Here is a 25,105-nt window from a genome sequence, read left to right as displayed (position 1 = left end):
TAAGAGAAAGAGCCCACATAATGCTGTTGAACACACCCCATTTCAACATGCACTATGCAAGTGGTAGAATACACCACAGTAAGAACCAATTTTGTGTACAGAGGGAATCAGACCTAATGACTAACAAGGTCTTCTCTGTAACTCTGTAGAAAATGGTTTCTGGAAGAATATCAACAGGCACTTCTCACAAGCATACAGGTGCTAACCTTGGTGCCCTGGCCATGTTCCAGCCCAGGTAATTACCTTTTACACTTCTCCTTCCATACTGTCCTGGCTTGTCTCCACTCTCTGGCCCAGATTTATGTGCAACTGAAGAGCAGCAGTGTCACTGCACAGGTGTCAGTGCAGGGAGTGGTAGGGGATCAGCTGCAGGGTGAAGTGGTAGTTATATTAACTAAAGGTTATGTAGTCCTTCAGGGTCCTTGCAAATACACTGTCTAGATGAAAGATAACCCTGCACAGACCAACTTATTCCTCACCTGTGCTTGCAAGGAGGGCAGCTGATTTTATTATTGCTTTTTTTCCTGCAGGTGAGAGGATAGCTAGGCTCCCCTTTGTCACAGCAAGCTCAGCAGGTAGCTTCCTCTCCCTGATCTCCATCCTGCAGCACTCCTGATCTCCACAGGAGAGTTGCTTCACTTCCCCCTCTTTCCTCTAGTGTTACCCTTCAGTTCCACAGAAGATCCCATGTCTTCTGAGCCTCCATTCCGGCAATGCACTCAACATCTGCAAATTCTAGCTCAGAATGAACATAGCAAGCACAACTTTGAGAAATGCTCTGAAGCCTTGGTTTCACAATTCATTGCCAGTACAGTATCACTTCTCTGGGAGTTATGTTATGATCTCTTTTCGTCCAGGAAATTGTGCAGATGAGCTGCAGAACCTCAGCATTAAAAGAGAAACACAGAAAATCCTTTAGCAGAAGAAAGGCTGTCAGAGTCACACATCCCACACAGCAGCAATCCTGCCCTAGCAGCACAGCAACACAACTCCCCACCAGAATGAGACTGACTGAAAAGCAAGAACTAAATATGTATAAAGAGCAATCCAACAATGCACACAGCTCTGAGTCATTTTTAAGTGTACTTTAAGATGCATCATTTTTGGTGGAACTGAATGTTGTAAGCACAATACAAAACCTGTGAATTAAAGGAGAAAAGGTAGCTTCCTATGCAGCTTCCTTTATTTAAAGAAGAATCAAGACTTTGTTTTCAGACTTATTATTCAAGTTTTGAGAGTATTGTAGAGAAAGAGACAATACATGTTTTCAAAATAATTTGGGAGAAACAAGCCATGTACTTAAGTGTATTCTGAAATATGAAAATACAATAGGTGAAAAAGCCAGTGTTGGCAATCATTCAAGTAAAAGTTCAATGATAACAACTTTTTGAAAGGTAATCCTTATTATTTTAAAATTCCTTTTGATGCCTGAAAAATTTGAATCCCTTGTTTCATATTCCAAATATTACATGAAGTGATTCACTAATTTTGGTTGGGTATTTTTATTTTTTACACACACACACCAGACTCCTCTATGAGTTGCACGGCATTAGAATGAGAGAAAATGGACACAAACAGGAGCACAGGAAATTCTGATATAAAAAGCTTTTTCTTTTTGCCTTTGTTTTTCCAGCTAGCATGAAGCTGGTCAAACACTGGAACAGGCACCCAGGGAGATGAATGAAATCTCCATTCTCAGAGATTTTCAGGACACAACTGCAGCCCTGAGCAACCTGACCTGACCAAACCCACTCTAAGCAGGGAGTTGGACTAGATGACTTCTGGAGGTCACTACCTCTGGAGCAGAGGAATTTTTAGAGATTTTCTAAATACAAAAACATATAGACAGACATAAACATACACATAAAAATTCTGTCACAGCTAAACACATTCTTGTATCTGCATTTCATTCTGTACATGGGCATGTGCTCTACTGAATGTGAACACACACATCACAGAGCCACAGAATCACAGAATGAACTAGGTTGGAAAAGACCTTTAACATAATCTAGTCCAATCTATGACATGCTACATAAAAGATGGAGGCATCTGAGCCATAAGAAGGGATAATAAAAAACACAAGTGTGAGCTCCAGTAAAGTAGGATTATTCCTGACACTGAATGGTATGTTGGTTTTACCTATTTTCCTGCTAAATTCTGACATCCTGAGCTGCAGCACTTTTAACTACATCAGAACAGCGCAACTAATGAAAGCTAATGAAATTCAGTCTGCATGAACTGTTCAGTGTGGCTTCACAGGACAAACAACTTAGCTCTGACCATCTAAGCAAGACATAGAGGACGTTTCTGAAATTCTAATTAGACTGAATTGAGGAAAATGGCTATGTGGAAGAAAATAAAAAGATGGCCCTGCTCCAACTGACTGTGCCTTCACAGAATGGACACCAGGTACACCCACCCAGTGTGACAGGTTTCACAAGTGAGAGATGAGCAAAGGAAAATGAAGATTGTGACAGTTTTCCAACTACCCACAGAAAAGGATCAGGGTACAGCCCACGACACTTGGGCTGCTCCAATCCACTATGCTGAGTAGCCAACCAGTTGTTGTTTTAACAAGGTACCCAAATGAAAAGTTTTCTGGATACTACTCTACAGGGAAATCTTCCAAGAAGAAACAGGTTATGAAGCTCAACTTAAAATAGTAACAGAAATGCATTTGGGAACTAGAAATTACCAGAGTATGATAATGTAGACAAAACTTAGATGAACAGCCCTACTAAAGTGAAAGGAGCAATATCTTTTAATTGTACATCCTTTCACAAAATGCCTTTGCATAAATTCCCATAATTGCTCTTCTCCATAATCCCCCAAAGAGTTAGACAAAAAAACACTACTTACAGCACTGTTTAAATACCAGGTTAGTTCTAGATGAACTATAAAGGCCTAATGTAGCCACTGAAGAATCTTAATAACTCTACCAAATCTTAGTTTCCCTCTATCGTGTCTCCAATATTTTTGCTCACTTGCCATATATAAAACACCACATGTCCTCCATTTTCGATGTCTGTTTGAGAACTTATACCTTATCAGATACAGAGATTGAAGAAAACATTAATAAAAGCAAATCCATGGAAAATTGTTTCAACAGAAAAGAAGCCTCTGTCTTAAGTACAGTTTTAAAAAAAGTTGGATCAATTAGCAATCTGTGAATGTTAGAAACATCTTAACAATGTCTCAAAGATGAAAGAGCATATCACAGAATGAGGAAAGGGGAAAAAAATTAAATTATGTCTGCAGTCATAATGAATCAAAGCCCAGAAGGTGGTCTCCAAATCAGCAGGTTTTGATGAAATATAAAGAAAAATTATTATTGATGAAAAATGAATAAGCTCTTTTTGATTTTAGCAACCTTTAAATCACACTTTGCTAATTAAAATAGCTTCAGCACAACCCTCCATTCCTTGATGGGCATTTAGCAATCCTAAAAATGAGTGGGTTAATTTGACATTTTAGCCAATATGCATAGAGTTTATCTTAAGCTGGCAGACACAGCACAGTGTAAGATGATGTACAAAACAACACACAGCTAAACCTTCTTTTTCTCCTTTTTTCTTCTTTTTTCCACACTATATCTACTAACACAATTAAAAAGTAATGACAGGCAACTTCTGCTTGTTTTCTCTGCAGCATATAATACCCAGTAACATATACCACAACTATTAATGAGCCATGAACTATGTCTTGGGAAATAAATGCTAATATTTTCTGTCTTCTTTGTTTGCCAGGTCAGAGCTCTTTGCATCCCAAAGATAAGTGGAAATGAAAAGTCTGAGGGACATTAGTTCTCACATCCCTTGAAGTCTAATTGCTTTTTTTAAATGTTGGTAGTAGAAATTATGTGTTCTTTTTTCATCCCAGTTTGTACTGTGCTTCCTTTTAAATGGAAACCTAGGAATGAGGGAAGGCTGTAATCAACAATGAATTGTTGCACACAGAAGACATTTCATTACAGAAAGCAATGCAACTCAGGCATGCCATGCATTATTGTTACAAAACTATACACACAAATTAAAATGAAGCAAAATCTGCTGCTCTGCTTTGTCTTTCATAAATTAAGTCTTATATGTTATATCACTGTCTAAACTCCGGGTAGATGAAATTACCTATCCATTACAAATATGTCATCTATTTACCATAATAACATTTGATATATCCATCATGTAAGAAAGACTGCTATGAACACATCAAATTGAAAAGCTATTTAAGTGCCACTAGTATTTTAAAGAATGAAAAAATTTCATGGCAAGTAAGTAAATCTGATTTTAGAAATAAGTCTGATGTTTTTCAGAAATACCTAATAATATAAAATAGGTCATGCAAGAAACCTTTCAATGTTTCACATCACAGTGTTTGAGCCTTAAGGAACAAGATTTCAAACACCTTATAAACCAATTCTTTAACAATATATCATGAAGCACAAGGCTGTGGGAATACACACTGTTTTCTGAGTGATGAGTGGAAAAGCACTGTTTTTCAGCTTTCCAACCAAGAACAAACTGAAACGAGATCTTTCAGCAATTTCTCAGTTTCCAGGGCTGCCAGTGTGGTATGTTTCATACACATTCATTCAATGAGTTCACAATATGTTAAAAGGAATTAACCACTTCCCCCTGCAACCTATATGAAGTGATGCTATTTTCCTTCCTGCAGTTCACTGCAGAGGATTCCTCCCCACAATTAGACTCCACCACTTCCGCCAGTGACAAAATGCTTTGACCATAAGCAGGATGATTTGTAAGTCACATAAACAAACAAGACTGGCCATAAGGATAAACAGCGTAGTTAAATATAGTTTGTCTCATCTGTGAAGGAGATATCATTCATAAAAATAGAAAAGAAGGAAAAACCCTTCAAACCCTTCAACATTAAAAGAACATTTTACTGTTCATCCATTAAACTACATTAAAGATCTAACTTCAAACTGCATATTTAATTTTAGAAAGTGAAAAGCCCAGATTTGGTGAAAACACAGCACTCTCTCCAAGCTCCTCCTGTGCACCCCTCTCCCATAACCAGATAAATCTAAAATGAAAAACCCCTAGCTCTTCAAATGCTTGGAAAGGAGAAGCCTGAATCCTTCACCAAAGAGGAACAGATGGGTTGACTGGAGGGACATAAAAGACAGAAAAATCATAAATTTGTATTCTATTTAGGAAAGGCCACAGTCAACAGCAACAACAAATTAAACTGATTAAATTATGGTGTTCAAGTGAGGCACAACATCAGCTTGCAATCCAAAATTTGGTTAATAGGACTTGCAAAGAACAGATTTTAGCTCTTTACACTGGTAGGATCAAAGCACTTGATTTAATGAATGGGAAAGCCTTTGCTTTTTCAGCTTTGTGTACTCAAATATTCCCCATAATTTTCTCAGGAAGAAGAACTTCAAGTTGCATTGATGGCATTAGTGGGAAAGAAAGATGTGCACATTACACACACAGCTGGGTTTTTGGACTGCAATCTCAAGCCACACAATAACCATTTGATGCCCAAGACATGCCTCTTCTAGATTTTGCATTATGTTTTGTTTCATACTAGGATATATTATTATAGTTTTCTTCTTTCTTTTTTTTTTTAATTAAATATTAACTTCTACCATCTGAAAAAAAAAGTAAAGGTTTTTCTCTTTTTTAATCTATATCTGTGTGCAAATGGCACTAATATACCAACAAAAAATACTATGCATAATTCAGTTACAATGTATTCAAATAATATAAAATAGGTCATGAACATATTAGTATTCAAAATACTAATATATTGTATTGAAGTGACAGGTTTTGATCCCCCTTTTATACATAGTATCTCATCTGCACTTAAAGGAATTGAAAATCACCCAGCTATGCAGATACTCCCAATTTCCAGCACAGGGAGCCCATCTGCAGTCTCCAGAACAGGGGCACTAAGGGCACGTTTAGGTGGGCCCCTCTTCACCTCCTGGTCTCATAACCCAGAGAGGGAAGTTCACCTCTCTTATCTCTCTGTGCATTTTCCCACTGCAACCATTTGTAGAGGTACTAAGTCCAGCTGCTTTTGTAAAAACAAACAAATAGCTGTCACACTTCAGATTGCACGGCAAGCCGGCCGGAGCAGAGGGGAAGAGAAACCACCGGGGTTTCAGGGAGGCTGTGGCTGTGGTAAATGGAGAAAGACGAGGTTCTCACAACAGTATCAGTGCTTGGTATCTATTCAGAGAGAGACCAGGACTTTCAAGTAATTAAAATGGGAGACCTGAATAGAGTTCACTGTAAGTCTGCCATTTATTCCACCAAAGTGGTAACCCAAACAGGGGAGTGCAATCACATACTTTCACAATAGGGAGCCTACATAAATCCTCATGAATTTATATTAAAACTTGTCTTATATTCTATCAAGATGGAAGAACAAAAGAAAACAACCAACCTAAGATAATAAAATGCCAATGCTAATAGTGTCTATTGGGTTCTAAATACACGGGTCTATGAGAGACCAAGCTAATTTTTAGGCAGTCCTGGGGGCAAGGATTACTGGCTTATAGGATGAAGGGTAGAGAAACAAAAAACCCCAATGTGTTCGCGCTAAAGTGAGCTTAAACCCCATGAAGAGTTTCACAGAGGCTCTAACTAATCCTTCTCTGGGTTATAACAGACAGAGGAGGAAAAATACCACAATGACTTCCAAGTATTATTTTCAGTTTTACACATTAGAGAACTGCAAATAGTTCATTAACCCACTGCTCTCCAGGTAGGTTGCTTTGGAGAGTCTGATTATTCCATAATGGCATATGTGCCATTTCCTAGGCCAGAAAAGTCTTTCCAGAAGTCAGATCCTCACAGGAATGAACCTTGGTAATGCTACAAAAGAGTGACACCGACTGGAAGGTAAGGATTTAAAACCCGTAACTATTAATTTCTAAAACATTACAGATTATTTAGGGAGTTTGGAAAACAAGAAGGTCCCTGCTCTGAAATGCCTGCAATCTGAGTATTCACAACATACTTACCTGCATGAGTGGTACCCTCCCCTGTAGCATGGTATCTGCAAGGCTCTGATGGCAGAGGGTGGGTGATTAATGGGCAAAAACAAGTGATCCAGGAGGTAGGAAAACACTTCCAGATCAGCAAAGAGAAGTAAACAGAGGTAGGAGGGAAGAGCTTACTCATAATCTTATTCAATATAGATTGTTAGCCTTCTGCACAGCTCTGCAAGTTTTAAATGTCACTGGATAGATGGTTTGCAGTGCCGTGGCCTTTCCCTTCATGAAAGTGCTCTTCAAGTCAACTTCCAGAACCATCAAAAAATCTCTTCATCGAAGAAACATCCTAGCATTTACAGGATGCATAACCCTGAGTAATAACTCCTATCTCTGTCTGTGGTGGCCCTGGCAGTAAGCTCAGATTCGTACGCATAAATGATCCCACAGACTTAAGAACACTCCTGTGACTGACACTACTAATAAAGAAGTTTAATATAGCTGCACAAAATCCTGCTTTTTTAACAAATATTTATCCAAGCACAGCAATATAGTATTTCATAGCTTTCATGACCCATTGTGCTATTGCTAAGAGTTATTTTATACACACTAGAAAGACAGGGTCTGCTTATTTCACTTTTTACATATTCTTTTATTATATTATAGTGTTTCTATGCAGTTTCCAGGTTTCATTACTCTCATGCCAATTTAAGCACAAAGATATTACTGAGAAAATCAAAGTTAACAGCTTAATAAAATGTTCTCTCTTTCTTTTTGGAAAAGCAGCAAGCAAAGTATGTGACCCGACCTAAAAAACAGCATCTTTCCCCTTTGCACTGAGCAGATGACAGTTAAAGGAAGTGGGGTTATTTTCAGTTTCCAGATATTCCTTTGACATAACTTGATTCCATTTCTGATAGAAAATAAGCCAGTTCATAAAGGTCTCCCTTCTAAAATGAAGATTTTTTCTTCTAATGGCAAAATGCACACAAAAAACATATGATTATGGTATTTATGTTTCCATTAAAATGTCCTCAGCAAGCTGGAGGAGTCTAACCTACTATTTTCAAGCTATTTAGATTTACAGCAGCCCAGTGCCTATTTTATTTCAATTTTATTTCAATTTTATTTCAGGACAATGCACTCTTGGTGGGAAATGATTACAGAGTGACAGCCATTAGGAGTTGTCTTTCTACATCCTGCTCAGCTATGGATGTCAGGTGATTGCCATAAAGCTCCACTGTATGGCATCATTGTCATCTACATGAAAAATGGTATTGATCAGTTGTGCAGCTTATCTCCTCTGTGATGCAAAACATACTAGAGACATTTTTCAGCTAAGCTGAAAGCCTTATTCTCAAGAACTATGTTCTTGAGACACCTCTTTCCTGAATGATAAAATAAACATAGATTATACATTCCACCTCTACTTCACTCATTAATGCCTAGCATAGAAGTGAAAAGCTTCTTAGCAGCCTGTCTCTGTTTGCTGTCGCTGCATTGGATGGAGCTGATGTCACAAGGGCAGCTCATGTATATGGAGCTATGCTGATCATCAATCTCTTCCAACATATTAGTTTGTTTATTTATTTATTGCTAGAGCTTCATTTCTTCTGAGCAATAAACTCCTCTGTTAAGAAAAACAATCTGCTTTGATTCTTTAGGGTAAACAACAGAAAACAACTTTTTTAGTGCTACATCTTTAACTGATAACATCACTGAAAAACCAAACCAACCAACAAAGCAATGCTTTCCTCTCTAAACCCCACCAATATCCATCAATGATTGAACTCTGATACATTAAAGTCATTCTAAACCAGTTTCAAGTCCTGTATTTGAGTAATGTTTACTATTTACAGGCTGGGTTTTTTAAATAGCTATCATTGGTAAAATTCAGTAAAGCATTGTCACTTACACATATCTAGCTGTGCATGTCTCCAGTGAGTGAGTTAACACCTTTTTCTCCTCTGCTGTATTTTGACATCATACAGTCTACTTTCTATTTAGAGAAATGGACAGACAAAGTTTAAGGAATAACCATGTTCTTCTTACCATTTTGTACTATCTATCTACACTGATGAACAGTTTACATTCTTGTCCTCCACTTTGCTATTCACTCTTTGTCATGATACAGTTAAACTTACAACAGTTGGTGGCATGTGTTGATGAAAGTAATAGAGAAGTTGAAGGAATATTAAAGAAAAACAAACCCTGACAAGGCCTCACACACAGACACAGTGATTCTCTTGCAAGTTACAGAAAAATTTGTCATAAGTGTTCAGCATTGGTATGCAAACTATTATAGGACATTTTGTTATAGGCTCCTTAGTAACAGACTTTTAAATAACCTTTTGGACATACTTAAATGTCAAATTTTGTTTGGCACTAAGCACCAAACTTTAATAGAAATAACATTTCCCATATAAACAATGCTGCTCTTAATATGAACGTGCTAAAGATTTGAGACAGCCTGGCCATTACCAGCTCCTGGCAGTTCAGCACAAGGGTAACATACTGTGATTTCCCTTCCCACCCACAAAAGCTGGAAGCAACTGTTTCTATTTGGGTAACCTCCGAAACATCCAGAGGAAAGGAAAGGATGGGAGGGCAAAGGAGTAAAACACACTGAAAATAACACCCCCCATAGGTGAACGCTCATGTACACAATATTTTAAGGATGCAGAACGGCAACCAACTATTTTTCATCAAATTTATTGTAGCATTATCAGGATAAATCAGACTGCAGAGAAGAGAGCTCCATGGAGAAGAACCTTGAGCAGAGGTACTTGGATGCTTGGTGTCAAAAGGGGCATCATAGGAGATGCCAAGTGAAAGAAGATCTCACTGCTGGAAAGGGATAGCAAGAAACAAGTTGCAATGCACATGGGGTGAGAAGCCAGGTATCCTACAGACAAGGAGACAAAACAGTTAACAAGCACCTCAGGTCTACATGGTAACAACTGATTCTTGGAACAATGCTCAGATGATGCTTTCTTAGTATATCTAAGACAAAGCCTGTAAAAGACAGAGCAGCCTTTGGGAAGGTACCTCAGCCACAATCCAGGCTCTCCTGCTGAACATCACAAAGGTCAAGCTCCTAGATATCCTTCACACGCCTCAAGGAAGACTGAAAGCTGCTCCCTCACAGCTGTTACACCTCCTCCATGCCCAACCACATGATCTCTAAGGTCCCTTCCAATCCAAACTATTTTTTATATGATACTATGACACCCTCTCAGCACTTCTTACTGCCTGAAGTAGAGACCCAGCTCCTGGGAGAGGTAACTTTGAGCCTGAGATTGTGCACATCACTGCAACATTCCCCAGAAGGTCTCCTGGAACCAGGTGGGATTCACCATCTCCACAGCTTGGTTGTTAACAAAGGTCTGAGGGGAGAGAGGAAAGAAAACCCCATACACCAGACCTTCATGCCTCAGACCCCTGAACAGGTATTTCAGAGTACATTTATAGCAAATAATAATTACTTTTACATCTGAATTAAATTTTTCTTTCTGGGTGTTTCTTGTCAAATGTGTCCCCCTTTATCACAGGACTAGGGGTGGTTTTTCATGGCCCATTTCTACTACTCTGCTTGCATTTTATCCCTCTGCTCAGGCCCATTGTGTGTGCTGGGTCTTTCCTTTTGTCACAGCATGATCCAGCTGTGAGCGACGGGACCCTCCATGCTCCAGGAGCAGCCTGAATGTACAAAACTACTGCACTTCTCTTCAGTCCTACCCATCTGATTAACATCACACTCCCCCGGTACTCCGTTATCTTCCACTTTACTCACTCTCTCCTGGCTCTTTTATCAGCCACCACACAGAGTTAGCTGGGTCACGCAGGTCTCCTATTTTGCCGTGCCAGGTTTGTATCAAAGAACTTTTTTTTTGTTGATGTGACATTGATGCCATTCAGCTCCAGCATGAAACACTGCCTTTGGTCTAACAAAAACAGCCATGAGAGTCACCACGTGGCAGACATATCCAACCAAGCTATCTCAATTTCCAAAGGCACAAAAGTGCTGAAATGCCAGGCACCTGGGTATACCAGTGCCAGCCAATATAGGGCTAAGGAATATAAAATTTCAAGGACACAGATGAAGCTGTCATCTTTTAACATCATTTTGCTTCCTTCACTGAAATAATGTACATACATCCACAATATATAAATTGTTTTCATTTACTATGAAAAGTACACCTTTTACACAGTGCAAGAGAACAGTGCAATTGAGAAAATAAAAAGGCAGCCGTGCTACTGATTTTTAGCAAAAATGTATGCATTCCACAATGCATCTGAGATTTTCTTATTTGTCATATTAGAGGATGTATTTTTATCAAATTACATAAAGAAACTTTGCAAAATAGATCTAGTGGGGGGTTAAATACAATACTCTCAGTCCTCAAAATTTTAGACATTTAGCTGAAACACAAATTACTCCATTACCACCTAGAACAGAATATGCAAGATGAATGCCACTGCTCATGTAGAAGTTATACAGATCTCAAATACTGCAGGCAAAGACATAGCTTTGCTGATTTAACTGAAAGTCCAATCCTTTTCTGCTGGAAAGAGTGAGGTAGAAAAAAAATGAATGGCTTTACTATGAACTAAATAAATAACTTCCAAATGAGTGAACAATATGTCTTGCACTAGGATTTTAGTGTTATTGTAATGCTGAGAAAATGAAGAACTACAAGTTCATAATAGTAAGCCAAGAAAACAGATGTTATTTTCATTGTTAAAGCACAAAAAACCCTGTGAATTTTGCCTTTAACTATTTTTACTCTATGTTAATTTACATGTCTGTTTTAGCTTCAGGTTTTCAAATGAACTCAGAACTCTATCAACAGAAACCGGAATTTTGCCTAGTTTCAGCACAAAAACAAGCAAGACACAGTTGAGATAATGTACCTGCAGGAAGAGTAAAATCATAAACTAACAAACCAAGAAGTAACTCATGAGTGAAGCTTTGAATTTGCTCACTTGGTCTATATCTAATCATAATTTAAGCTAAAATTATAAGCATAATTTGAGCTAAAAAGCTCAACCTGTTAGACTGAAGTTCAGGACTACAGTAGGACTTACAGCTTACAATCCATGTAAGCTTTAACCCATTTTTGCTGTCAACACATTAACCTTTTAGAGATGTTTGTAATGGCTGTAAATAGATTGTAAATGTTGTATTCCACAAGCATATCTGCTGGAGCTTTGATAAATAAACCTGATTACGTTAAAAATTTGAATTTAATTCCAATGATACCCAACAGCAATTTCAAAATTCCAAACCATCTGAAGAAAGGGAAGAAATGTAGTTGCTCTGCAGAAAACAACTTTCCCATCCCATTCTGTAACAGGTTGATTTGAGTGAGTTCAATACTGTTCTACATAAAGGCTCTAAAAAGCCATTAAAAAAAATGCAGCTCTGCCTTTCCAATTGATGTACAACCATCTCCCATGACAAAAGCAGCCCAAAGGCAGATTTTGAGAGGGTGTATTGATTGATGTGTGGTGCCTACCTGTCTACAGGTGAAGACTTTGAATTCCGTGGTTTCTTCACTTGGGCGTACAAGGCTTCCACTGTTTGCCCTTCCCTCGGGCTCCGCGGTCGGGCATTCAGCGTTATGGTGCCGCTGTTTGGAGAGTCGTAGGCAGCGATCCCGGCATACATCGGATCCGCATCACAGCCAAACGTCCGGTTAAAATCCTGGATCTCTGCATAGTCACGCTCCCGAGCTTGTCTCTCTCGAAATTCTCGAGTTTTCGCTTGGATTCTGAAAAATTAAAAGAAGGCTGAAACTGATGGGTGGTCCCCCCTGAGGCATTTGAAAGCAGCAGTCAGCAGACACTTTAGGTAGCCTATCTTAATGGAAACCAGTGGAAGTTTCCAGTTCCAGTTTGCCATGAGGTCTCAAGTTTACCTCGGACATTGAAGTCTACATTGAAACAATGCTACGATCAACAGTGCTCTTTCAGAAGTACACCTGATTATCCACTGTCTTTTGCTTCATTGTTAGCTAAATAATGACTAGCCATAGCTGCTGGTAAACAGAGTTAATTATTGCTTCATGCATCTTAGGGTGCCTGTGCTATTATCTGACCTGTCTGAGAATGGCCTGACACCATTCATACTGTATTGTACTCCATCAAAACTTACCAGATTTACTGTTTCTAATGCATGTATTTAGAGAGGAATTTTAATGTACTTTCTTAGCTTAATACTACAAAAATCATACTTTTTTCAGAATTTAAAAGCTGTGTAGGGATAGGATACATGTATATATTTATGTTTGCATGCATGCAGTAAAATGCAGAAGCAGATTCTTGTACATTTCCTTTGAAATGTTCATGCTTTTTAAAAAATATAAACAAACTGAATCTGGCATCTCTCAAAAGCAAGCTGCATCTTCCCAGAAAGTAAAAACATGTGCCTTGTGTTAAAGTTACAAATGAAAGGTAATGTTGGACAGGGTTTATATCTATGTGCACTAATTTAGCTGTATGATAAAAAGTGAGAGATAGATGACATTTAGGAATCTGACAAGCACGAACTGAGCACAGATCATATTTTCAAAAGCACATAAAGCTATTGCAAAAATTTGATCTGGGCTTCAAAGTTTCTTTGATATTTTATAAAATTTGATGTATTGCACACACATATGCACAGCAAACTGACCACACCCCCCCTTTACACTGTCTCCCCAGACCAATTTAGTGCTCTGTCATCATCACAAAATGAAGCACTCAGCTGTCTCTTCCCTTCCATTAGCAAAATGTGCCCCTTTTTCATCTAATACAGCCATGGCTACAGTGTGACAGCATCCATCCATGAGACTACAGCTCTGTGAATCTCTGTGTGCCATTTCCAAAGACACCTTGTTCATCAGCTTTTAACAAGAGCAGCCTATCCAAAGCCTTTGTCTCTTTTGAAAGCAAGCCTTGACTCTTCTGAAAATAGAAAAGCCTTAAATTTAGGCTGACATTCTTGGAAATTTCAAAATGGCCTCTTCAAGATTAGTTTTGCAAAAAAAAAAAAGGGGATACACAAAGGGTAGGATTCAGACTGCAGATAAAGACATGAGATCTTAGTGCCAGCAGCAGGTGACCTCAGAGCAGCCAGGTGTGCAGGCTTGTTCCCTTTACAGCGGCCAGGAGCTGTTGGCAGCAGACTCCAGAGTTAGGAACCAGTCCATGTGCCAGAGAATGAAAGGAGTCACTCTAGAGACACTTTTGAGGCTCTTGCTTTGGTGTTCCTCAGGAACCTGGATACTCAGCCTCGATTCAGCTGCTCAAATGTATGCAGCTCTGGCCACCTGACATGCCCAGGTAATCCTGATGGACTTGCAGCCGCTGGGCAAGGTCTCCCACAGGTCATGCTGAAGTCTCAGAGACTGTGGTTACCCAAATGACACAAGTCATCTGTGTTCAAGCATGAGAATCCAGCCCTGAGCTGCTATGTGGATATCATAAATGTGTCTTCCTCAGACTGAGTCCCAAGCAAGTTGTTCCTTTACACTAACAAAGATCATCAAAAAGAAGGGAATACAAGGATGGCATGGATACACAGACATGTTTTTCCCCACAAATCCTGAAAGTATTGACCATGCATAGTGATTTGGGATACAACTGATTCACTGAATTACCTTCAACAGCCAGAGCCATCTACATTGATGGTTCACTGATTCATTTACATGCCCAAGTTATGTTCAGTCACAGTGAAAAGAAAAGAATTATTTTTAAAAGTTAATTTAAACTAAAATAACTTTTTGATTTTTGCAAACACAAAATTATTTTCTTTACTGTTTGCTTTTTATTTTAATAAGGAAAAATGGAAGTGAAAACTGTAACACTAGTCAACTGAGAGAATTCTCCTCTACAATTTCAGCAACATCAGGCTGGAATTGTTTTTTTTGTTTAATTTAGAGTGGAGAGGGTCTCAAGTTTAAATCCAAAACTCATTTCAAACTTAAACAGGGTTTCTGCAGGCCTATTTTAAAATAAAAATATAGACTTTGCATTCTCCTATACCCCAAAGCTGTAATTCAGAAGTGCTATAGCCTTAATCACTTGCAAGGTGTCTATGTAGGAGGAAAAACAGGTCTGAAAATCACCTTTGTATGTTGATTCTTCTCACTGTAGTTTAACTTCCAATTTGTAATCCTGTATTAATTACCCTGTGAAAAAATGTATTTATCTACTGATATTTGTCCTCTGAATGGGAAAAGCAAAGGAAATCAGAAATTTCCTAGACATTGGTAGCTTTAATTTTCCTTTAAATGAACAATTTCTCATCACATACTGGAACACTGTCTGACACCAATTTGAAAGAAAAAATATCCATGTATTTTAGATAGCCAAAATTTCAGTGCATGAAATCAGACAGTATAACAATAATGTGGCATAGAGTAATTCAATCAAAAGGAAATATTGTTACCTGAAGTGCTTACAAAACGGAATTACCTGGTGGTTACTGGTGATATCTGCCTTTGTTACACAAACTGCTATGGGAGAGGGCAGTGAACTTACATAACTTTTAACCATGGGGATCACATCACTCCCCACAGGAGCAGACAGAAGTGTTCCCCGTTTCATGTGAACCACCTTCTCTCATGCATCTGCTTATCAGCTCTTTAACAGTTTGGATGCTGAGCCATTTGCAGCCAGAGCATTCAGGTTTTCCCATGCATGGCTCCATGAGGGACACCTATTCCCATCCAAGTGGGAAAGAACTGATTGTTGAAGTGTTATGCAAGTAATTATGTTCACATCCACCAGGAAAACTTTTAGAATATTTTCTACAATTGCTAATACTATGTATTAGTACACATACATAGTACTAAAAATAAGAGTCTAAGCATATTATTAATCTTCCTGTTAATTATAAACAAAGTACCCAGGAACCATTTGCAGTAGCATTTAACAAAGGAAACACTAAAATTAAAGGAGTAAGATGTCCAACTACACTGAAACCCAAAATGTTCAGAATTTTTTCTCTTGTTTTTTTTTATGCTTTACATTTAAGCCAGTGTGAAAATGCTACCATTTTCACATGACAAAAGTATAGGTATTTTGATTGCTTAACATATTTTTGAATATTATTTAAAATATGTTTGGCCTTGCCTTTTCAAGGACGCACCACATTTAAACATTATGTCTCTCGATGGAACAAAACCACTAGAGAAAAATATGTAGGCATATTCTTGAAAAGAGTAAGAGCTCTCAGCTGAATACTGCACCATCCCTTTTGAATTATAATAGCTTTTAACTCTGAATATATTTTTATATAAGGACCTGACTTAATGTGATGCTATATTTTATGTTGGCCCCTCTGTGTGCTCGTGTGTGTATATGCACGATGCGCCCTAAATCATTTGCTAGCACATACCACATCAAATATCTATACGGGAAATGCCAGTGCAGACTTTGGTGGGGAAGATGAAAATGGTTATGTAAACACAGTGTGCAGCACAGATGAGAACCCAGAATGCGCTCTGTACTTCAGCCCTAATCAGCAACACCCCTGCTACTGAAATCCAGGATCTGGAGAAGTGTTTGACCACAGTGCTTTGATTTCATAATGTGGATAAGTGTATTAAGCTGTCTTCACTGAATTGTATTCCTTCATGACATGGCAGAAATGCATATGTCTGAGATTTCAGATCAACTAATTTTGAGGATTTATGGCCTTCCTAAGGATTTTGTGGGGGTTTGATAATAATAATAATGCTTAATATTCACGTAACTCTTTTCATCACCAAAGAATTTTTGCAAAAACTGCTGATCAATTTTTCAGCGTTTAAATGAAACTGAACTTTTAAAAATACAAAAGCTATCCCAAGAAGTTTCTAAACCCTTCCTGCTGAAGTGTTAATACTGAAAATGTCAACAACACAAGTCATGCTTTTGAGACTCAAATTATAACGTTCAGTAAAGTATAAACTATCCTCATGCATTTGTGTGCCATTCAATTCAAAAGCTAATGATAACTGCTTCAAATGACAATATTGTTAGCTGCAGAACTTCCTATAATTGTTAGAAGAGCTTTTCATTGCAAGCTAATCCAGTAATGATAGACATACCCATTGTACAGCAATTCCTACGCACATGAAATGGTGGTCACAAAAGGAAGGCAAAAGCTTAAGCGCAGCTGTCCCCAGCAAACAGCAGCTACCTCGTTCCCTTCTTCAAAACTGTGAGTGGTATTCAGCTTTCAGATGAAGGTAACTCCCATTTTAGACACCTAAGTTTAGGAGTCAAGGTATGTTTTGAACTCCCAGGAAAGCCGGTCAAGATTCAGCCACATCAGGCAGCTGCTGTATGGTCCAGCACACAGTTCACTTGAATATCTATAACGTGGCCATTTTAAGGTGAAATCAAACCCTTCTCCAGGCTCCACCAACTGTGCTGAGTAGCCCTTTCTCGACCACAAAGGGCATTTAGCCATGTAACCCATATGTGGGTATTAAATAATCGTATCAATTTGAGATTCCATTCCACCCTGAACTAAATGTTTACAGCAGTTCTCTGAACTAAACTTTAACTGTTTTCAGCAACAAAAAAGTCAGATCTGTAGAGCTGGCTGAGCTGTTGTTGGTAAAAGCGAAAAAGCAAAGCTGTCAAAAGAAATCAATGCTAATTTCATCTAAAGTTAGTAGTAAACTATAAACATATCCCAAATCCCTTGGGACCTTCAATCTCCTTTGTTTGGATTTTTTCATACTGGTGATTTAGGTCCTTGCAAAAAAATCACTACTTATCTTAATTGATGAACACAGCATGGGAAGGATATTCATGGCTAGTACATTACATTTGCCATTGCAATGGCAGCAACGGCCTCCCCTAAGAGCAGAAACAAAGTTGGCTGCTGTTTCTGGTGTGCAATTGCTTGGTCAATTCAATTAATCCTCCTGCTGCTGCCAGGATTCAGCTATTGCCCAAGTGATAATCCACACCCTCATCCTTTCCACCGAGGCTCACTCATTTACAAAATCAGTATTGAATGCTTGCAGTTCCACATATGTGAGATGGCTGACAATGTTTATTAAGGATAGAAACAGCATTGTGTAAGGACAGAAGCTAAATGACAAGCCATTCACAGCTGCCAGTTCTCAGTTCTTCTACCATCAGACTGCCATGCACTGGGATGATGGATTGGAAACTGAGGAAAACAACGACACCTTTATAAAGCCAGGCAGCTTGTTCAAGTTAGTCCAGCGGGATGAACACATTCAGTCCAATTTTTGCCAGATATCACTTCTAATAAAGAGGTCAGAAAGTGCATTGGCCAGCAGCCAGATCTTGTCAAATTTGTCCCCTCCTTCTTTGCTAGTGAAAAATACCTTGCAGGCACAGCACACCAGGTCTCGCTGTTCCTCCCCCAACCTCCTCAACTGCCTTCAGGGCTTTAATGGCCCTTTTTCTAATTTTTGGCAATCAAATCAATATGGGAGTTTGTCCCCTCCTTTATTTTTCTTTGACCTTTGTCCAGAGCCAAGCAGAATTTTTCTGACAACTACCCTTCTAATGAGGGTACCTTGATTATAGGCATTACTGTGATTTCACTCTGAACCGGCATATGACACTTAGCTTTTCTTACCATGATTAGAGCTAGTCAGTTATCACAGTTATAACCACCTCTCAGCAAAGCCATCTGCTTTCCTGGGAAAATCATTCCAAAGGACCACTGTGCACTATGGATAATCATGGCCACCAACAGCAGTAGCTTGTAAATAAGAAAGACACCTCCCCTTCCTCATTTCCCCCCCATTTCATTCAAAACTTAAACATATTAAAAAAAAGTCAGAAAATAGTGCTGTGTAAATATAAATTTTAAATTGAAAGGCTAGAGACCAATCTTTTTCAAGTCATTAAAAGAAAAATATTAACAGTTCTACCTTATCTGCTATAGACATACATGTGTGGCCAGGTGACTGAAATACGACCATCCTCTGACCTCAGACACATGAGGAAATACATGCAAAACATGGTCAGTTTGCACAAGCATACAGGGACAAAATCAGAAAGGCCAAGGCATAATGTAAAATAAAAGTAGCAGGGAGCTTTAAAGATGACAATAAATCATTGCATAATTGCATTAGCAGTAAAAGGAAGAGCAAAGAAAAGGTTGCTCCCCTGCGTGGCAGTGAGGGAAGGATATTGACAGATGATGCTGAGGAGATCTGAGGCTTAATGGTTTTTTTCTTTGCATCTGTCTTCACTGAAATGGTTGACTGCAAGCAGATGACCAGCATAATTGACTACCACCAATAACAAAAATATCTTCAATATACCAGCAAAAAAATAGCCAGAAACTGGTTAAGGCAGTTGAACTCCATCTGACACACACAACTGTCTGAAGCAGCCTCAGACTTTTTCAGCAACCAGAAGAACTTTTTGAGGACAGCTAAAACACTAAAGAAAACTAGGAAAAGTCAAATATACCTCAGAGTAGGAGGAGAATTAAATACTCATGAGTTTAACTTCAATCCCTTCTTAAGTAAACTACTGGTACACACAGAAGAGATAATGGGACAAGCAGTAGCCACCAGAGAGTTATCAAGAACAGATGTGGTCAAGTCAGTCAGATTCCCCTCTAAAACATGGCAAATGGCCTTGTGAACAGAGCAGAAACAGTGTCAGGCTAAGAAAAACAGCTATGGGACGGCTGCAATTGAACCAGGCTGCTTCTACGGAGTATCTAGAGAATAGGACTCAGCAATTCACTGTCACCAGAATGGACAGATTGAGATATTTTCTATATGGATCTTTCTCTGAGTTTACTCAGGGTTTTTCATTATTAATTAGGCCACTATTGAATCTGCAGAAAACCCAAATGAAGGAACTTTGGAGCAAAGGATTAACATTTCAAATGTACTCGAAATACAGAGTAGACTTCAAAAATAGAATTAACTTAAGTAACAGCAACTAGAAGGTAATTTACATAGTTCAAATAATCAATCAATTAAAAGTAGAGAAAAATCTGTGAGTTGCTTTTTCAGGAATGGATCTGGAAGTTCTACTGGGTAACAGATATGAGTCAGCAACACCAAGCTGTTTGGGAAAGAAAATAATAGAGTGGGGACATAACAGTAGTCTACAGACACCAGAGGAAAAGAATAATGTGTTAGGTATTTAACTAAAGCAAGAGTAACTGAGATTAGATACTGTGAGCAGGGCAATTTCCTAAACAAAAGGTAGTGGAAAAGATGGCCATAGGAAGCTGTAGAGTTTATGTCATTGTAAACTAAAAAAAAAACAACCCAGGATGAAACCAACATCTTGCAGGAATGGCATACCCTGCAGATCCTACCTTGAAAAAGTGACATGATCTCTCCCAAAGATCTGTAATTCTCACCTACATAGAAATTTTACATACGTATATTTCCTACATATTGGTTCTACAACAGCTGAGAAATACAACAGGGACTACAATTTTTTTTAAAAAAGGCTGCCCATCATCTCTAAATTAAAGAAATGTATCTACATAATCAGACAGTCTTAATTTTCTTTCTCCTTCAACAATCACAGCCTATCTGCCAATTAGAATATGTGATAGTACTTACTGTCTCTCTGAAGATCCCCCCTCCTCAAATCAAAAGAGATGCATGAGAATTTCAAAAACGTTTAATGAGCTACAACCCAGGAGGGCTGCAGTTATAAAAAAAAAAGGTGAAGGATAAAGGTGATAAGGTGATTACTTTAAGTGCCTTAATATATTAAGACTAGAACATTATGCTCATTTTTATAAGCAGTTATATTAAAGAAGGCTATTAAAGAAGGCTGCAAAATACAAATGAAGACGTAAAGAAATGAAAAAATGCAGGAGAGAAAGTAAATATTATGCATATGAGCAGGTGAAGTGCAAACACCAATTTGAAATCAAGTGACATTGATGAAACTAAAGGAGACATTAAAATTATTTCCTCTAACCTTGTGGAATCTCTCATATATTTCACCCCCACCCTTCCTTATCTCCTGACCTTCTTGATTCACCCTTTGTCTTCCCAAAGTGAAGACACGTCCCCCCAGCAGACTATCTCAAACCTGCTTTCTTGGACGTTGCAGTGAACAATAGAAAATCCTTGCTTATTTTGAGTTAAAAAATCTGCAAATTATCTTACTTACACTTCAGTGGAGCTTTCAGCCTACTTTGCAGTTAATAGTCTGCCGCATTTCAGGATGGAGAGTTTGTCTGCTGTCCTTTTTTTAAATATGTTTCAACCAAAGGAGAATGTTTCAGGTACACAGGCACAGGCACTATAGGTGCTCCTGTCTCCAAACAAACACTACCATGGCTGAAATTTTCTGTCCTTATTTTCATGTCTGATCCAAGGATCAGTGACCGCAGCAGTGGAGAATCACGCAAATGAGCAACTGGAGTTACCCTGCTGGGAACCATGTTGCATCAAAGAACATTGCTGTCTGAAAGTAAAATGGAAATCAGTTTTCCTTTTGCATAAGAAAATTGGCCAGAAAGGCTGATATTTACACCTACAACAACAGGTCCCTGATCATTAGATTACCTTAGCTCTAATCACCTCTTTAGCTCTTCTGCTAGACTGAAGTAGAAAGGAAGAAGATCATGATATTCAACTACTGCTGAAACATGACTTACTGCTGAAACGCAAGTTCCTGCTTCCATCCCTCCTCACTTTAAGAGCTCTGGTTTCCTCCTCCATGCAGACCTGCTTGGACCATTTCTTCCTGTACATTTTTTTTTTTTCCCCAACAGGAGAACACTTTCAGAAAGCAGCACTGGTGGGTACTATCTGAATTCTGAAGTTAGATGTGTAAGGAGCAGCTGTTCCCATGTGTGCAAGAAACAAATGACACAGGCATACTACATATCAAATGGTACCATATCTCATACGATGAATCAAATCAGTCATTCCCAGATGCTGCAGGCAGCAACTGGAGGTCGAGCTACAACACTGTTATCATTTGGTTGAGCTGAGCCTATCTACCAGCCATGCTCCTCTAGCTGAAGTCTAGTAAAGTGAGTACAAAATTCTGCTGCTAGCTCTATTTCAGGTCCATTGTTCCGTGTTTCTAGAGTACTATGTATAAAATAGCCTAATCCTGAAGTTGGAAAATGAAACAGTATGAAGTGACAAAAAAATGCAATGAAAAACCTCACAACAAAGCAAGGATTACGTGAATCTCAAACACTGAAGATGAAAGAAAAGGAAAAAAAAAACCAAAAACAAAAACCAAACCAATAAAGAATGTAGCTTATAAGTAAATATCTTAGCGCAGGACCCACAAATTCACACCCACAACACCTCTGAGGATTCACTTCTTAAACCTTACTGGGTCACAGTACTGAAAGCACAAATCTATAGCACGGCCAGAAACAGAGCTGGGTGTCTCATAACTCGTAAATGGCTTGTTCTACTAAGTGGTTACAAAACAAAGGTTGCAGACGTGGTGTGGAGGGAGGATCCATCTGCCTGGTACGAATGTATCATTAGGTGTCTTTCTGGCTAGTCAAATGCTGCTGTATTTAAGAATTAGAAAAAGGAGTAGGATTAGTGCCTTGTTTTACTGTCAAACAGACTCCTGTAGTGCAGTGTGGAAAACCTGAGAGGTTTTGAGTTCAGTTCAATTCAGCAACAGTAAGTTCAGTCAGGTAGTAACTATGGTAATTCTCAAGTAAGTCTTTGCTACAGTAACTCTGCCACTAAAGGAGAGTTCATATGACATCAGAGGACATGCTGCTGCCTTAGGCCAAAGTTCTTGGCACTCTAAAGTCAAACATTTTAGTCCCAAGTAAGAGCTGATATGTGTAAGAGAGCACTGAATTTATATGATCTGCAAGAGACCTTAAACTAATTTGTAACACAGAATATTATAAAGACCACCTAAATTATCTTTTTTCAATATATGCAAGGGACTTGGCCAGACCTTGCCCAGTGCAATGTGTTGAATCACTAGAGAGAAATAATAGAGAAAATAAACTTTTAGCATGATGTCTTAAAATCTCTATACTTACAGTATGTAGCTAGAGAATATGTGATGTTTTGTTTAAAAAATGACTCCAGTTATTATTATTCTACAAAGGCTTCAATTTACATATCTCCTGAAGTCAGTATTTTTATGAAGTGGAACTGGCCTGAAATGTTTTTCCAAAGTTCAGTATTCTCATGCTTCACTTCTGTGTTCTCTTCCAAAAATTATTGCCATTGATTTTTTTTCATATCCTGTACCCTCATCCATTATGTAAAAAACCACTGCCAAAAACAATGCTACAAATCTCAATGAAACTGAGACAAGCAGACCCCATCACAAAATAAGTCAGAATGAGAAACATATTGCTCTGATTTTCTGATCACCAAGGAATTTTTCCTCTCCTCTGTTACAGGATAGGAAGAAGGTGAAAGTTTTAACAGAAAACTTTACTTATATTCTGAGTGTTTGCAGTAATAATCATTTTAGAGGTAGCAGTTTTTCTGAAAGCTGTTAAGTGGCACCAAAATACAGCAGCAGCAAAAGTAAAGCTGAACCTTTGAGTTTCTTCAAAAACACAGCTAACTCTTAGGCAATGTAAGAAACAAAAATCCTTTCCTCATCACAATATGTTGTCTTTTTTCTTTAAAGTAAGATGAAACTGCTCGATAAAAATATTTTGCTTAAGGGGGAAAAAAGTTGGGGTTTTCCAATAAAAATATTATGGTCTCTCTGGGAAATCTGGAAAGACACCAAGAGTGTCCTGCTGTTCAGCCCCCTACTCCATCTGATACTTTAACAGTTCCAGATGGCCTTTACTACAGGATGACCTCCCCTCTATTCTTTTATTATGACCTTTGGGTCACAAATTATCTATAGGATGCTGCTGTCATTCTGTAAGACACTGCTGTACTCTTTCATCTAAAGAATAAAGATGCTTAACATTAAAACTCATCTTTGTTAGGCTGACCTTCCAATGATGATCAAACCAGACAGTTATTCCAATCAATGTCATTGCTGCAGAAAATATGTTTCATTTTTTGCAACACTGACATTAAGAAACTAAGACATGGTTTTAAATCAAATCACTTTTGCAATCCTGCTTGGCTAGAGAGCATAGCCTGTTATACTAATTTAAAATATCAAAAATATTGCTGCAAGAGTTTTGATGAGTTACATTGATTAGAAGGATCTGGTGGGTTTGTTTTTTGTAAATTATTGATGTGGTTTTCATCCAAATGTCATTGATAGGAGGTAATAAAACTTTATGTAGGTTTTATTAATTGTCTTTCTCTATCATCACTAACAGAACACATTGAACTTACATAGGAAAATATAATAAATAGTCCCAATGTACTAAATAAAGTAATAAGGTTAATTTCTTTCCTGCTGTCAGTAAATTCATGTTAGCAGTCTCTCGTCAGCTTGACATCAATTAATGATTTTAATTCCAGACCCTTGTCACAGTACTCACCACCCTTTCGTCTAATTAAAATGGATGATGCATGATGAAGGGAAAACACAAGACTTCTGTTCTTGTTGTAACATTTCTATTCATTAGTATACTTTTACAACAAAGGGCTTGTGGCTTTAATGGTACTAGAGAAGGATGAAGAGAAGTTTATTACATGTTAGAGATAAAGACCCATATACCCTTAGGAAAATATAATACAGGAAGCATTTTATGGAATAACCGAATCCTTCAGGGGGGGAAAAAAAACCCCAAAACACTGCTATTTTAACTACTAATGAACAGGCAAAATGTTTCCCTCTAAATTTAGAGGGAAAAAAAAAAAAAATGCGTGAACGACGCCCACTCTACTCGCAGCCTTGTTTACATCCACACAAAAAAAGTGCTGTCAGCCTATTTGATTGAGCTCCAACAGCAAACCCGCCGGTGCAGGACAGACGGCTGTCCCGCCCTCCCCGCCGTGCGCCGGCAGCATCGGCTCCCCCCGGCCGGCCCGGCAGCCCCGGCCGCCCAGCACGGCTGTCCCCAGCTGACACCGGCACCGGGCGCGGCCGGACGGAGCCATCCCGGCCGAGCCGAGCCCGCAGCTCCCCCTCCCGGCCCCGCCGCTGCCCAGGCACCTCCCGGGCCGGGCGACTGGCGGCACTCGGGGGACAGCGACGGCGGAATTATGTAAATGTTGCTCCTTTTGTAACCCGGAGGAACGAAAGGTCATGTTT

The 25,105-nt window shown here is 38.7% G+C and overlaps 1 protein-coding gene across 11 annotated transcripts in view; it reads right to left on the bottom strand.

Moving 5' to 3' along the window:
* Positions 1-25,105, bottom strand: part of PARD3 (par-3 family cell polarity regulator) — a 449,586-nt gene that overhangs the window by 86,824 nt on the left and 337,657 nt on the right. For 10 of the 11 annotated variants that reach the window (XM_069006483.1, XM_069006487.1, XM_069006484.1 and 7 more), the window contains one exon: positions 12,490-12,744. In XM_069006483.1, the coding sequence (XP_068862584.1) occupies positions 12,490-12,744 (255 nt within the window). Of the gene's footprint in view, positions 1-12,489; positions 12,745-21,320; positions 21,392-25,105 lie in introns of those variants that run through there. The other variant, XM_069006491.1, reaches the window with a different exon arrangement.

Source organism: Aphelocoma coerulescens, chromosome 2 (genome assembly GCF_041296385.1).
Source record: "Aphelocoma coerulescens isolate FSJ_1873_10779 chromosome 2, UR_Acoe_1.0, whole genome shotgun sequence".
In the NCBI taxonomy this organism is placed as follows: Eukaryota; Metazoa; Chordata; class Aves; order Passeriformes; family Corvidae; genus Aphelocoma; species Aphelocoma coerulescens.
This window is presented reverse-complemented; position numbering and strand designations above follow the sequence as displayed.